This window comes from Cebus imitator, unplaced genomic scaffold, assembly GCF_001604975.1.
Source record: "Cebus imitator isolate Cc_AM_T3 unplaced genomic scaffold, Cebus_imitator-1.0 Scaffold113, whole genome shotgun sequence".
Lineage (NCBI taxonomy): Eukaryota > Metazoa > Chordata > Mammalia > Primates > Cebidae > Cebus > Cebus imitator.
This window is the reverse complement of record NW_016107428.1, coordinates 441,026-455,808: the sequence shown is the minus strand read 5'-3', so window position 1 is coordinate 455,808 and position 14,783 is coordinate 441,026. Positions and strand designations below refer to the sequence as shown.

The following is a 14,783-nucleotide window of genomic DNA, read 5'->3' as shown; positions in this document are numbered from 1 at the left end:
TTTTTTTGAGATGGGATTTAACCCTTTTCACCCAGGCTGGAGTGCAATGGCATAATATCAGCTCACTGCAACCTCCACCTCCAGGGTTCAAGTGATTCTCCTGTCTCAGCCTCCTGAGTAGCTGGGATTACAGGTATGCACCACCACACCCAGCTAATTTCTGTATTTTTAGTAGAGACTAAAACATGGTGAAACATCGTGTTTCACCATGTAGGCCAGGCTGGTCTAGAACTCCTGACCTCATGTGATCCACCCACTTCACCCTCCCAAAGTGCTGGGATTACAGGCTTTTGAGCCACCACGCCCAGCCTTGAATTCATAGTTTTGAAAGTCAGGTAAGTGGTCAAAGTAATGAAGATGAAACATCCAAGATTAAACATTTATTTTAGGATAAAAATATGTAGGCACTTAATAAAACAGGAACCTCAAATGGATTTACGAAATATCATAAAACAGAAACTTTTAAAAATTTAACCTTACAAAAGCCAATAAATTTAAAGGAAATCTATTATAATCAAGAACTACAAAAGGAATTACTCTTATGAGAAAATGTGAAAGGCAATAATTTTCATTAGCATGTTGTTATTCAGATTATGTTCAGTAATGATACCAACAACCATCAGAAATAACTTCTAGAAGAGATGCCTATATAATTTTAAATATTTGGCTATATCTGAGATAAAATAATCAACAGGAGCTTGCTTCCTTTTAGATAAATCATCAACTTCTGTCAAAACCAATCTACATGTCTGAAGCTAGAAATTCAGGCTGGAGTAACTTGAGGGTTGAGAAGGACCCCGAGAAATGAATGTCATTATTTCTTCCACCAGTGTCATAAATCTTATCCTTGGATGTCATAGTGGGTTTTTTTTCCTTCTTCTGGAATACCACCTCAGCCAAGATGGTGTAAAAGGCAAATTATTATTATTATTGTTATTGTTTTTTGAGATGGAGTCTTGCTACAGTGCAGTGGCACAATCTCAACTCACTGCAACCTCTACCTCCTGGGTTCAAGTGATTCTCCTGCCTCAGCCTCCCAAGTAGCTGAGATTACAGGTGCCTGCTACCGCACCTGGCTAATTTGTGTATTTTCAGTAGAGACAGGGATTCACCATCTTGGCCAGGCTGGTCTCGAACTCCTGACCCAATGGGCCACCTGCCTTAGCCTCCCAAAGTGCTGGGATTACAGGCATACGCCACCGCACCCAGCAGCAAATTCTTTTAACACAGAGTAAGAGCTGAGAGGCTGGGTGCAATGGCTCACTTCTGTAATCCCAGCACTTCGGGAGGCTGAGGCAGGTGGATCACCTGAGGTCAGGAGTTTGCGACCAGCCTGGCCAACATAGTGAAACCTCGTTCTCTACTGAAAATACAAAAATCAGCCAGACATGGTGACATGTGCCTGTGGTGTCACCTACTTGGGAGGCTGAAGCAAGAGAAGCACTTGAACCAGGAGGAAGAGGCTGCAGTGAGCCCAGATGGTGCCACTATGCTCAAGCCTGGACAACAGAACAAGAATCCAGCTCAAAAAAAAAAAAAAAAAAAAAAAAAAGGGAATAAGAGCTGAAAAAGAAATTAACTTACCCTTCTATTTCAGGTTCTTGACCATCTCCTGTCACACCTGCTGATGAGCTTCCATACTACAGATTCAGATGCCACAGAGCAAAGCCCTCAATGCTAGCTGAGCTGCAACTGAGTCCCCAAGTAGAAGGCTAAGTACTATACGCAATTTGAAAGGTCATTGCAGCAGTGTTTGGCTAGCTGGACAGTGATCAATTGATCTCTTTCTGTGGACTGACAAGAAGATAAACATAAAGGTGGCCAGTCTTCAAGCCCTATCCTACTGGGAATTCAAGCATCTGTGATCCCAATACACACCACATAACAAATCTGGGAGAGCAATACCCAAATCCTCTGTGCTCACACATACACAAATGTCCTTTGGTAAAATACATGATTAGGTAGAAAACCCCATCATGGAAGCAGACCATCTTAACTTAATTCAAACTGATATTTGAAATTGATTTATCCAAAACATGGGGTTTTCTTTCCACAGAATGTAATGAGGCTCTAGAAAACACAGTTTAATTACTAACAGCAGAGCCTGTGGTTTGTGCACAGATTTGCCAACCTACCATGAAGTATGAAGCGTTCTGCTGCGTGCCCTCACAGCCCCAGACCGTGTGTGTGAAGGGTAGAAATGAAATATCCCATATGTTTTCTTTGTCAGTGACATGGCTATTGAAAGCAAGGCCACGGTAGTCTCCCTGCTGAGGGACTGGGTCAAGCTATTCATGTGTAACCAGGCAGATGTCAAGATGGTAATGGGAAAAACATCTCAAACATTTTTTTTTTAAAGAAAGAGATCCAGGGTAGAAAATGCACAACTGTATTTGAAACAGTCAGCCATCTAAATAGGCTGTAAGTCCTACTGCATACGTTAGCTGCTATTCTGGCTTTATAATTTATGTTCAAATCAGGCTGAATAAACACTCACAAAAGTTTTTTAAGTTTCTGAGAAAGATTTAACTGTGCTTAAGAATGTCATATAACTTTTTTAAAAATATGTAATACTTTAAAGAAAGGATTTTAGTTCTAAATTTATTTTTAAGAGAATAAGCTTTTCTTTAGCCATGAAACCAAGCATTAATCTCAAATGTAAAAAAACAGGAGGAGCACGGTGGCTCATACCTGTAATCCCAGCACTTTCAGAGGGTGAGGTAGCAGGAACGCTTGAAGCCACTTCAAGATCAGCCTGGACAACAAAATGAGATCCTATCTCCATAAATTAAAACAAACAAAAAAATAGGTATCCAATAACCAGTAAAATCATAAAATAAATATTTTCAAAACACTTGAAAAGCTCTTTTGTAATCTGCATATTTATAGAACCAAAGCAATGTGAAAAATAAGAACACAACCAAATTGTCCATGATAAGTAAATCTTACCTATCTTCTACATCAAACTTGTCCAACCCATGGCCCACAGGCTGCATGCGACCTAGGATGGCTTTGAATGTAGCCCAACATAAATTCGTAAACTTTCTTAAAACATTATGAAATTTTTCTGCAATTTTTTTTCTAGCTCACCAGCTATCATTACTGTTAGTATATTTTATGTGTGGCCCAAGACAATTCTTCTTCCAATGTAGCCCAGGAAAGTCAAAAGATTGGACACCCCTGCTCCTCACGGAAAGAAAGAAAGTGATCTGAGAAACTACAGTGGGCTCTCACTGGCATGAAGGTTCCCAAAAACCTAATTAGGATTTTTTTTTTTTTGAGATGGAGTCTCGCTCTGTCGCTCAGGCTGGAGTGAAGTGGCGTGTTCTCGGCCCACTGCAACCTCCCCATCCGAGATTCAAGCAATTCTCCTGCCTCAGTCTCCCAAGTGGCTGGGACTACAGGTGCCTGCCGCCATGCCAGCCTAATTTCTCTTTTAGTAGAGACAGGTTTTCACCATGTTGGCCAGGCTGGTCTCGAACTCTTTACCTCAGGTGATCCACCCACCTCAGCCTCCCAAAGCACTGGGATTATAGGTGTGAGCCACTGTCCCCAGCCATTGAGTTAGGATTTTTAATGAAAGTCCTCAGTGTCCCTGCCTGGAAGTAGGAAGTCAGCACCTAAAGATCACATTGACACTATTTTTAAAGTATGGGCTATCACACACCCATTTGCTCTGAAGAGAAACCCTGCATTCCTCTGTTAAGGACAGCATATTTCTATATGACCAGCCATCTCAGGAAGGGAGCAACAAGTCAGGCACCCAGACAAAAATGTAACATTTCCCTTGAGCTCCCTCCTCCAGAGAAACACTACCTCCCCTCCATAAGGCTTTCTTGTTATAGGGGAGTAGCACCATCTATAAGAAGGTATCTTTATAAAAACATATGTACTACTGTTTCTCCACCAGGTTCTTTATGGATTTCTAAATAAAAAATCTACCAGATGAGTAGCTTTTTTCCATTAGCATAGTGACTCAGCTCTGAAGTCTATGGGCTTTGAACCTGATATACATTCAAAGAACCAAAGAAACAGGGTTAGAATTTTAAGTCACTGTTACAACACATACAACTCACTCCCACAAGAAGTGGCAACAAATTGCATTCTCACTCAGTGTCACTCAAAAAAGTCATGCTGAAGTGTTTCCTTGGAGCAACCCTGAAGATAATGCAAGCTCCTTCTTCTTGCACATGGGAAATGCTAAGTCTAAAGTGGTTAAGTGACTTGCCCAGGCTCTACAATGCCCTCCTGACCTTGGAGGTCTTCATTTCCTGTGCCAGACTCGAAGAAGAAAGAAGAAGAAGAGGAGGAAGATGAGAAAGAAGAGGAAGAAGAAGAGGAGGAGGAAGAAGAAGAAGAGGAGCAGGAGGAGGACGAGGAGGAGGAGGAGGAGGAGGAGGAGGAGGAGGAGGAGGTGGTGGTGGGGGGAAAAAACAAACCATTTTTGAAGGTCTATTCATAAAAACATACCTATAAAAGAAGACTGAGGGCCTGGCGCAGTAGTTCACACTGTAATCCCAGCATTTTGGGAGGCCAAGGCAGGCAGATCACTTGAGCCCAGGAGTACAAGACCAGACTGGGCAACATAGTGAGACCCTGTCTCTAAAAGAAAAATACAAAAACTAACCACGGTTGTAATCCCAGCTACTTGGGAGGCTGAGGTAGGAGGATACCCCTATCCTAGGAGGTTGAGGCTGCAGTGAGCCATGATTGCGCCACTGCACTCCAACCTGGGTGACAGAGTGAGATTCTGTCTGAAAAATAAAAAGCCTGGGGAGTTGACAGTAACATGAAAAGCTATAGATAACATGACCATGGACTCAAAATGACCTTGGAGAATGGAAGGCCAACAAGAAAATTTTTCCTTGTAGAAAAACATTAAGATGTTTAAAAACTAATCAAATGAGATAAATAGCAGAGAAATGATGAGAACTGAGATTATGATAAACTTCTAAATATCAGTTAATAAACCCATATGTGTAATATTTAAAACATGACACTTGGCCAGGCACAGTGGCTCACGCCTGTAATCCCAGCACTGTGGGAGGCCTAGGCGGGCAGATCAACTGAGCTCAGGAGTTCTACAGCAGCATGGCCAACATGGTTAAACCCTATCTCTACTAAAAATACAAAAATTAGCTGGGCATGGTGGCAGGCGCCTCTAATCCCAGCTACTCGGGAGGCTGAAACAGGAGAATCACTGGAACCTGGGAGGCCGAGGTTGTAGTGAGCTGAGATCAGGCCACTGCACTCCAGCCCAGATGACAAGAATGAAACTGCGTCTCAAAAACACAAACAAACAAAACCAAAAGACACTAAGATATTTGAAATCTATTAAATGTATTTAATATTCCCTTCTTATGAACTCAGATTAAATTATATAAGAATTCTGTGTACACTTCAACTTACGTGAGAGAAAGAGATTCTGAAGGGCAATTAAAGAGCAATTATCACATTTAGAAAATACAAAGACTGTATTAATTTAGCACCTAAAACAGAAGGCTGAAGAGTACATGAACAGTTTCCATGAACTGAAATCTGAAAGTCCACAGTTAACATATCTGCTTTCTCTACCTTACTACAAGAAAGAGTTGCTAGGCTAGCCTAAGAGTTCCTACGGCGTAACTTACTCAAGAGAGTGTTCTCTCATTCTCTGGAGAATTATTCTGCAAGAATACAGCTCTCTGAGATGGTTTCACACAGGAGAAGGCTGACAATCTAGAATGGGGTGGCAACCATGAGTTTCCTCCCTCCTGAAAATATCCCGTCTGCCAAGCCCTTCACATATGATCCTTATGGCTTCTTCAGGGGCTTCTGAGGCAGAAGAATCTCTTGAACCCGGGGCGTGGAGGTTGCAGTGAGCTGGGATCGCACCACTGCACTCCAGCCTGGGCAACAGAGCAAGACTTCGTCTCAAAAAAAAGGTGGGGGTGGGGGGCTTCTGAACATGAAGCTGATCTCTTAGGGAAATGCAAAAAACAGGAAGTTAGCTATGGCATAGACCACTCCTTACTCCCTAGAGTTTGAAAGAAGAAATTGCCAGTTTGCAAGCACCTCCCATTCAGCAACTTCAAAACCAGACCCTTGAAGAGAGTGTGAATTATAAAATTCATCTCCCTTCATATGAAAAGCACTAAATGCTCTGCTGTTCACACTAAGAGCTACAAATGGAACCTCAAAGCCTGAGGGGAGTGGAGAAGTGCGACCTGAAGCAATCCCGGGCACATTCCTTAGCTATGTCTAGTACAGCTCCAAGGTAAGGAGCTAGCTCCCTGCCAAATTTATGTCACTCTTCTTAGGAAGGAAAATTTCCCCAAATAGAACTTTAAAAATGTAAAGGGATGGAGAGAATATAACTCGTTAATTTTTTCTGGATATCGGGTTCTACATTCTAATTCAAATACCAAAAATACTTTGCTGCCAGGGTACAATGAGATTTTTACTCTTTCAAGGGTCAATTTTGTTTTTAAAACTTTGAAAAAAAAAAAAACTACATTCACTTAGTGTAAATCTAGAAAACACAGCCAGCTAAAGGGGTTTACATAGCCTTTTAATTAAATATAAAGAATAAAGAACCACTAAGTGTCTTGTAATACACTAAGTATGCTTCCCCCACACATTTTCTCACTGGCACAAAGAGCAGGCCAGTCTGCGATCTAAACGTATACCCAATCTTGGCCCAGCTGCCTCCCAAAATATCTATAGTTTACATTTCCTTACAAGGATATGCTTATATTCTTATGAACCAACATGTTGACACAGGAGGGTGGTTCAGTACTTTACCCATAAGATCTTTTGTGACAGAAAGCTAAGAAGTATATATTTTTTAAAGTTCATTTCTGAGACCTGGACTATTACAGGGGCATTCCTGAACCTCAGTCACTTGCATCTAAAATAAGAGATGCATAATGCCAAATCTTGTGGTTGGAGGAGGACCAGGCTAGTGAGCTTTTTTGATAATTAAAATGCATAAGGGTATAAAAAACATATTTTAGAGATTAAAACCAACCAACTCAATCATTCAGAGTTTTAATTGCCTGGACACAACACAGAATATTTTAGTAAGCTTTAAAAATCTTGCTAAAATAGCTCAGCCATGCACAAAGTTTAGTAACAAAAATTTGTCTACGTGTGAGTGAATTCAGGGTATACTACCACACAATTACATCTTGCTATTTAAAAGAGGTGTTTGAATACTAACTTGTTAGTCTTTGGAAAGTTGAGAAGTTATTAACCATACATGAACTGAAAAAATTACGATCTGTCTCTTGCTAAGACTAATTTCTAAACTCAATTTTTAACTCATCCCATTTTGGACAATAGACCTGACATCTAGCATACAGTTTGACCATCAGGTGCTGAAAGGCACAAAAGAAATGTCAAGAAGGGCAGACAAATTAGCCATCGTGTAAGAGTACTGATTTGCTAAATGTCCTAGATTTTTTTTCTTCACTGACAGGAATTTACAATTACAGCATTTTATCTTCTTCAATCAAGCTTTTTAAAAAAACACATTTCACTGAACAAAGTTGGGGAGAAAAAAGAAAAAAGTCATCCATATTCTTTTATATATAGGAAAACAAGCTTTGACATTGCCAACAACTTGAAGGCCGCACGGGACAGTTAAATAGCAAGCTGGGTAACATATTTCTCAGTCCAAAACCTTGAGATCAAGTTTAAAAAATTAAAAGAACAAAGCTGTCTTATCAGGAATACTCTAAGTTATATTACTTTTATTTTTCAGAGTTAAAGGCACATTTGGCAGGACTTAACTTTTAACCCAAGTATACCAACAAATTTTGTACTTTTATAGACATTTATCTTTTTTAAATAAACAGTGGGAGACAGTATTAAAATATTTCAATGAATTACTGAATGATTCTTACAACTTTATTTAGTATTCTACTCAGATTCACAGAAATTCAAAGCAAAGAGAGAGACATGAGACATCATCTAGTCAAATGTCCATTATTAATTGATTAGAAGAATGAGAATAAAAGGCACAATCAAGGAGACCAGAAACCAAAATCCAAACTTGCAGGCTGCTAGTACTTTCCATTATTATAAAGATGACTAAAAGAAGAAGCTGAAAGATAGACTGAGAGGGACAGAGGCTAAGAAAATGCCTAAACTTGCCTGGATCCACCTACTAATACAGAACTTTGATCTTTCCTAAGAGATTAAGTTGTCAAATGTTATCTTACAATCCTAATGTTAAGAGCCAAGGGCCTGGACATTAAACACTTGTGATACCATAGCCAGCACAGCATTTAGTTTGACTAGAAATTATAAAACATTATCGGTTACTGCAAGTGTTAAGGAGCCCTAAGTGAGGGAATTAGTGGTTCATGTCTTTCTTTTTTTTCCTTAAGAGGAGTCTCACTCTGTTGCCCAGGCTGGAATGCAGTGGCATAATATCGGTTCACTGCAACCTCCACCTCCCAGGTTCAAGAGATTCTCCTGCCTTGGCCTCTTGAGTAGCTGGAACTACAGGTGTACACCACCATGACCGGCTAATTTTTTTGTATTTTTTTTTTTTTTTTTTGAGACGGAGTTTCACTCTTGTTGCCCAGGCTGGAGTGCAGTGGTGCGATCTCGGCTCACCGCAACCTCCGCCTCCTGGGTTCAGGCAATTCTCCTGCCTCAGCATCCTGAGTAGCTGGGATTACAGGCATGCGCCACCATGCCCAGCTGATTTTTTTGTATTTTTAGTAGAGATGGGGTTTCACTATGTTGACCAGGATGGTCTCGATCTCTTGACCTCGTGATCCACCCGCCTGGGCCTTCCAAAGTGCTGGGATTACAGGCGTGAGCCACCACGCCTGGCCTTTTTTTGTATTTTTAGTAGAGACAGGGTTTTACCATGTTGGCCAGACTGGTCTTGAACTCCTGACCTCAAGAGATCCATCCACTTTAGCCTCCCAAAGTGCTGGGATTACAGGCACCACCATGCCTGGCCTCAGGTCTTAAGTATTGCTCAGGTCATATCCAGTACACTTTTGCCTTGTGAAGCATGAGTTCCCCATTCAATGGAAATATTCCAGGTGAATTGGACAACCAGAGGAGTCTCCTGGGTGGGTGAGAGATTCTACAATTTAGATACCTAACTTTACTTAACACAATAGAGGGGACCCAAGGAATGTATAAAAATCAAATTAAATAGAGAACAACAACAAAAAACACTTCTGGCACTAAGGGTTTTTGACTTGTTTTACAGATGAAGAAAATAAGGTCCTGAAAGGTTAAGCATGTGACTCATTCGAGGCCACTGCTGTGACTTATTGACAGATCTGGAACCCAGCTTTCCCTATGCCTGGTAGAACATTTTCTCTTCACTTATATTTAAAGAGAACCCATGGTTCACTAGTTTGGAAAATAAAGGATCTATAATTAAAGATATTTATATATTGTTCTTGTTTTGAACAAAGTTCACTTGTATATATATATAAACTAAAATATCTCTAGAAAGGCACACAACACAAACTAAGCCAACATTGCAATTCAGAAATCAAAAGATAACATAACTCTATCATCAGTAAATACAAACATGTAGCCACTGACGACTGACCTGACCTGCTAGGGAATACAGAGTAGATACCAGAGAATACATTTAAAAAAAAAAAAAAAAAAAAAAAAAAAAAAACAACTTTCAAATGGTATTAGTAAAAGAAGAAAGTTGTTTGGAGTAGTGAAAAAATACAAGTTAGGGAAGAATCTGAGATAATCATTCCAAAAGGAGATTCTTTAAAAACACTTTAAAGCCCTTCAGGTAACTCAATTCTATATAAAAAGTTTGACAACCTGCTCATGTACAGGATACACACACTGTGAAGGTTTGAGAGATTATGACTAATTATATGAAAGTGAGGATGTTGAGTAACTTTTTGTACAGTATCCAAATTACTGAAACAGAGTGATTTTATTTTCCAAGTGTTAAGCCATACCCACAGGAAACAACCAGGGCTATTCTACCCTCGCAAAGTGCCTTAGCTAGTCATGCATTCTGCAACAAGTCTCCATGGCAAATTTCCTAACACATACTTCTAAACACAAAGAAGAACTCCTCCAAGTAATAAATAAGTTGGTGCAAGTTCAACTAAAAGGATATTCTGCTACTCCTGGGATATTTTTATGAGAGGATCATAACCTTATTGTCACCTTGCCGTCCTAAAATTGTGTAAAAAATATAAAGTCATAGAACTTCTGGAAGCAAGCAGCAGCCCTAGAGGCGATCAAGTGAATCCTATTGCTTCACTTTTCAAATGAGGAAATTGTCAGAGAATTGCTTCATTTTTCAGATGAGGAAATTGTCACTGGGGGAAAAAAAAGTGAATAACTTGCCCAAGGCCATACAATTTACTCAGTGGCATAGGAAGGCTATGATCAAGAGCTCAGGTCCACCACTTTTTCACAAAGTCACAGAAATAGCCTTGCTATTTTAAAACTATGAGCCAAACATAATCTAGGATGCGAAAATTTGTGCTTGAGGTGTATGTTTCTCAAACATCATAGCAATAACACACACCAGAGAACTCACATACACATCTCCCTCCTGATGACTTCATCTCTTTTTCCCAATCTTGGAAGTAGGTGATTGAGTTATTACCACTAATACAGTAATAACCTTGAATCCTTCTGATAAAATAAACTTTGAAATTTTAATATTAGTAAGAGTGCTGCCTTGAACACCCCTCAGGGTGAATTGTGACAGGCCAGTGCATTGTGACGCAAGATTGAAAACTGTTGTTCAAAAACATAAATAGTCACTACAGGTGCAGCAAATGGTGTGAACACAGGAATCCCATTAACAGTACTGAGGATTACATATGACGCTGTCCCCAGACTCTGGTAAAGCAGCTTTCAGCAGGAAATAGACACTGGTAGACTGAACAAGTTTCAACGAGCCTAAAGAAGAAGAAGGAGGTATTCTCTCTCAGGGACCTTCTCAAATCTGGACAAAAGGCTAAGTGCTGAGAATGTTGACTCTGACAATCCCCTGTGGGAATGGTGTCTGAATTCCATGCCATGGTTCTGCTCCTCAGTGTGGGCTTGAATCCTTATTTATTCACTCCAGCATTTTTAAATGCCTCCTATGTACCAGGCTCTGGGGATCCCAAGTTGAGTAAAATAAAATCACTGCTCTGTCAGTCCCAGGGTCTCTATAGTGAGAGGCACCCCCCTCCCCTGCCCCCAGGGGAGGTGAAAGCACTACTCTAGGCAAGCCATTGAGCAATAAGAAGAAAATGAAGAACTCTGATTAGTAATTATAATCTCACCTTTTAAACTTTTACTTTCATAATTGTAATTTTCTGTATTAACTACATAGGTTTTTTGGTTCACATGCTCCAGCAATTAAGAATAGGTGAACGAGCCGGGCGCGGTGGCTCAAGCCTGTAATTCCAGCACTTTGGGAGGCCGAGGCGGGTGGATCACTAGGTCAAGAGATAGAGACCATCCTGGTCAACATGATGAAACCCAGTCTCTACTAAAAATACAAAAACTTAGTTGGGCATGGTGGTGCGTGCCTGTAATCCCAACTACTCAGAAGGCTGAGGCAGGAGAATTGCCTGAACCCAGGAGGCGGAGGTTGCAATGAGCCGAGATCGCGCCATTGCACTCCAGCATGGGTAACAAGAGCGAAACTCCGTCTCAAAAAAAAAAAAAAAAGAATAGGTGAACTAGGAGTTAGCCAGAGACCACCACCACAGAACTAGTCTCTTGATATGTAACTGTAGCTCAGTAAAGCTGCAATGGGAAAGCAGACTGGAAGTACTTGGAAAAAGACCCTGGGGTTCACAACATGTCCCATATATGATCCACTGGAGTGTGTAGACCTGCAGTACTGGCCTCACTTCATACGTGGCTTTTGAGAATCACTGGATGAGCTAGCTTCCCATGGGTAAAATGCAAATACGCTGCCCTTAAAAACCCTTTTAGAGAGGGTGGTTTTATATACTTTTGAGGGTGAAATGAGTACTAGGGAGAAATAAGGAGTTACCAGAATGTATGATCACTCTACCTATAGGTCACAAATCTAAGAAAATAAAACACATTTGCACACCACCAATGCTCAGAAAGTGCTAAGAGAATGCTAGTTTAGGCACTCTAATGTAGACTGGTGCCAATTATTTTTCTGTTTCCTAAGCCGTGAACACTAACTTATTCCAAGGCCCAAGTTGAAGATACAGCATTTCACTACCTTCCGTGAGTTCTACCAGAAGATGCTTTGGAGAGAGGAGTATGCTCTCATAAAAATGTGATTATTTCTTTGTGGTTTTAGGTACTAATGTAAAACAGCCCTTTTCCTTGTAGGACAAGTCTACTCACTAAAATGTGAGGAATCCGCTAAACAAGGTCTTTACAACTAGTCAAAATAGTAAAATCATGCTTTTCTATTCTATGGAGAGCTTTGCAAGAGGTGCAGGTAAAGGAACCTTTCTTTCTGCATGAATTCTCTAAACGTTTCTAGAGAACTTGGGGAAAAATTAGCCCCATTTCCTCTCCATGGTCTTCTGTCTCTCGATTCAATCCATTCCTGCTCCGACTTTCCCACTTAATGTAACTTTGTGAACAAAATGCTCTTCACTGCAAAGTTAACTCTTTTTAAAATGAGAAGTTAAACTTTACTATACCGAAAAAAATTGTTTTTTAAAAAAGACCTAAAATACATAACTAAAACTAACCTGAGACAGGGAAAATAACAAATGGGGAGGGAAGGCTGAAGGTGGAAGAATGAAACGGGTTCCAAGACAACAGGTCTCGACAGTCACTAAAAGTCCATCCTGAGAGGGCAAGCAGAATACCTTTGCCACCACCCACCTGGATATACAGCAATGCTTCTGCCTGCAGAAAAAAAATTTCTTCACAGGGTCCTTTCAAACTATTTCTAAGAGGTCCCTTCCACTAAAGATAAAAAGAAATTCCCTCTACCCCAGGGTCCTTCAGGATCCCTTCCTCTCACACGTTTCTTTGCTCCTGATTTAAGCATTCAGCTGGCCACGAAACACAGGAAGGAATAAGAGCACGCAAGCCCTGCCCTCAGTCACCCTGTTCCTCCTCTATCCGTGGTCTTTGCCACTACCTCCAACACCTAGTTCCAGATTCCTTTTCTTTTCTCAAGAGAACGTTTATAGCTCTGGAGTCCCTGTTTGAGGAGGGAGATTTTGAAAGTCTGAAATATTTGAGTGTGTGTTTCGAACTCAGGCAGCTCAAAAGCAAAGGTCTGCTGGCTGGGTTAAGGTGCATTCGTAACCTGCTGCTGCCTTGCAGTCTGGGCTGAGCATATGCTCCGGAACGGGCTTCCCTTCCAACAGCCTGCACCTCAGGTCAGCATTCCTTCTTTAAAAGGCCTTGTTGGGTAAGAGCATGTACACCAAGAGAAGAAGCCTGTAATTCTCCCTTTTTTTCTCGGCCTCCCCTGCGTGCTGCAGAAGCCTGGGCATTAGTGAGATAGTCCCGAATGGCACTGGGCCGAGGTAGGTGCCAGGACGCACTACCTGGATGGGGCCAAATTGGAAGGAGATTCGCCCTGACTGAGGTACAGGTGTTTCTTCTCCCCACATGCTGGAACCCAGGAGGCTCCAGGTGCTTCCCCCCGAGACGTGCCTCGGTCTGCTGACTGAGGCCAAGTTCTCGGCGCCCTCAGCCCCGCCAGTGGCGGAACTCCTGCCAGCTGAGTGAGGGCCCGCAGGAGAAGGGAAGGTCGCGTGAACAGGATGCCAGGGGCAAGCGTTTTTCAATTCCTTCCTCCCCCTTGGCCCCAGATGCACTTAGGGGTGTGCGCGGTGAGGTGGCGGGTGCGTGTGCTCAAAAAGTCTGGGAACGAAAGCTACTGGTGGCTCGGACCCGGACTGGCAAAGTGCGGAAAGCCCGTGGCGCAGGAGTGGGTACCAGGCAGCCAGCCCGCAGGTGACCGCGGACCCCTCCACAGGCCCGGGCGGCGGCAGGGCGAGGAGGGACTGACCCCTGGCTCCGCCCCGTGGCGCCCCCCGCGGCGCCCCCTCCCCCGCGTCCCCGCCGCCCGCACTCACAGCGCTTGGGTGAAGGCGCTGAGCCCCTCGGGCACGGCCGTCAGCCCCTTCCCGGAGCAGTCCACCCGACGGTCGCCGTCGCAGCTGCAGGGCGCCGCGCAGAGAGGCGGCGCCGCGCCGCTGGGCCCGGCCGAGCCGAGCAGCCCCAGGGCGAGGAAGCAGAGCAGCCCCAGCGGGCCCGGCATTGCTGCGGCGCCTCCCGCGCCGGCCTCTCCCGCTGCGCCGCTCGCTCCGCTGCCCTCCGACGCCCCCCGCCGCCCCCGGGCAGCCGGCCTGCGGGCTGGGGCGGGGGTCTCTCCCTCGGCGGTCCGCGCGGGCTCGGCCCCTTCAGCAGTCCGCCGCCGCGGCGCAGGGACGCGGCGCTCCGGAGTTTCGCCCTTCCCGCTGCTCCATGGACGCGCAGAGGCAGCCCTGCTCCTCCGGCGGCTCAGGCCAGCCGGGCCGGCCAGACGCAGCGGCGGGGGCCCAGCTCAGCCATCGCACCCGCCTCCCTGCCCCCGGCCTCCCAATGCAGCGGCTCTTCAAGGTTGCGGGGCGCAGCCTTCAGCCATGCCGGCCACTCGCCTCAGCCCCCGCCGTGGCTCTCGCACAAACACCCAGACTCTGGCTCGCTCTCTCCCTGCCGCGGCTCAATCTCTTCCCGTCCTTTTCCCTTCTAGGGTTGCACGCTCTGGTTCCCAAGCCCCCGGCCGCTGGCTTATGCAAATCACTTAGGTACATGCAAAACTACCCCTTCTCCCGGAGCGCCATTGG

The 14,783-nt window shown here is 43.5% G+C and overlaps 1 protein-coding gene across 2 annotated transcripts in view; it reads right to left on the bottom strand.

Annotated features, from left to right (window-relative positions):
• Window positions 1-14,783, bottom strand: part of LGR4 (leucine rich repeat containing G protein-coupled receptor 4) — a 106,153-nt gene extending 91,370 nt beyond the window's left edge. The window contains exon 1 of one of the 2 annotated variants that reach the window (XM_017538725.2): window positions 14,031-14,783. In XM_017538725.2, coding sequence (XP_017394214.1) covers window positions 14,031-14,215 — 185 coding nt within the window. In that variant the 5' untranslated portion in view covers window positions 14,216-14,783. The remainder of the gene's footprint in view (window positions 1-14,030) is intronic. The other variant, XM_017538727.2, reaches the window with a different exon arrangement.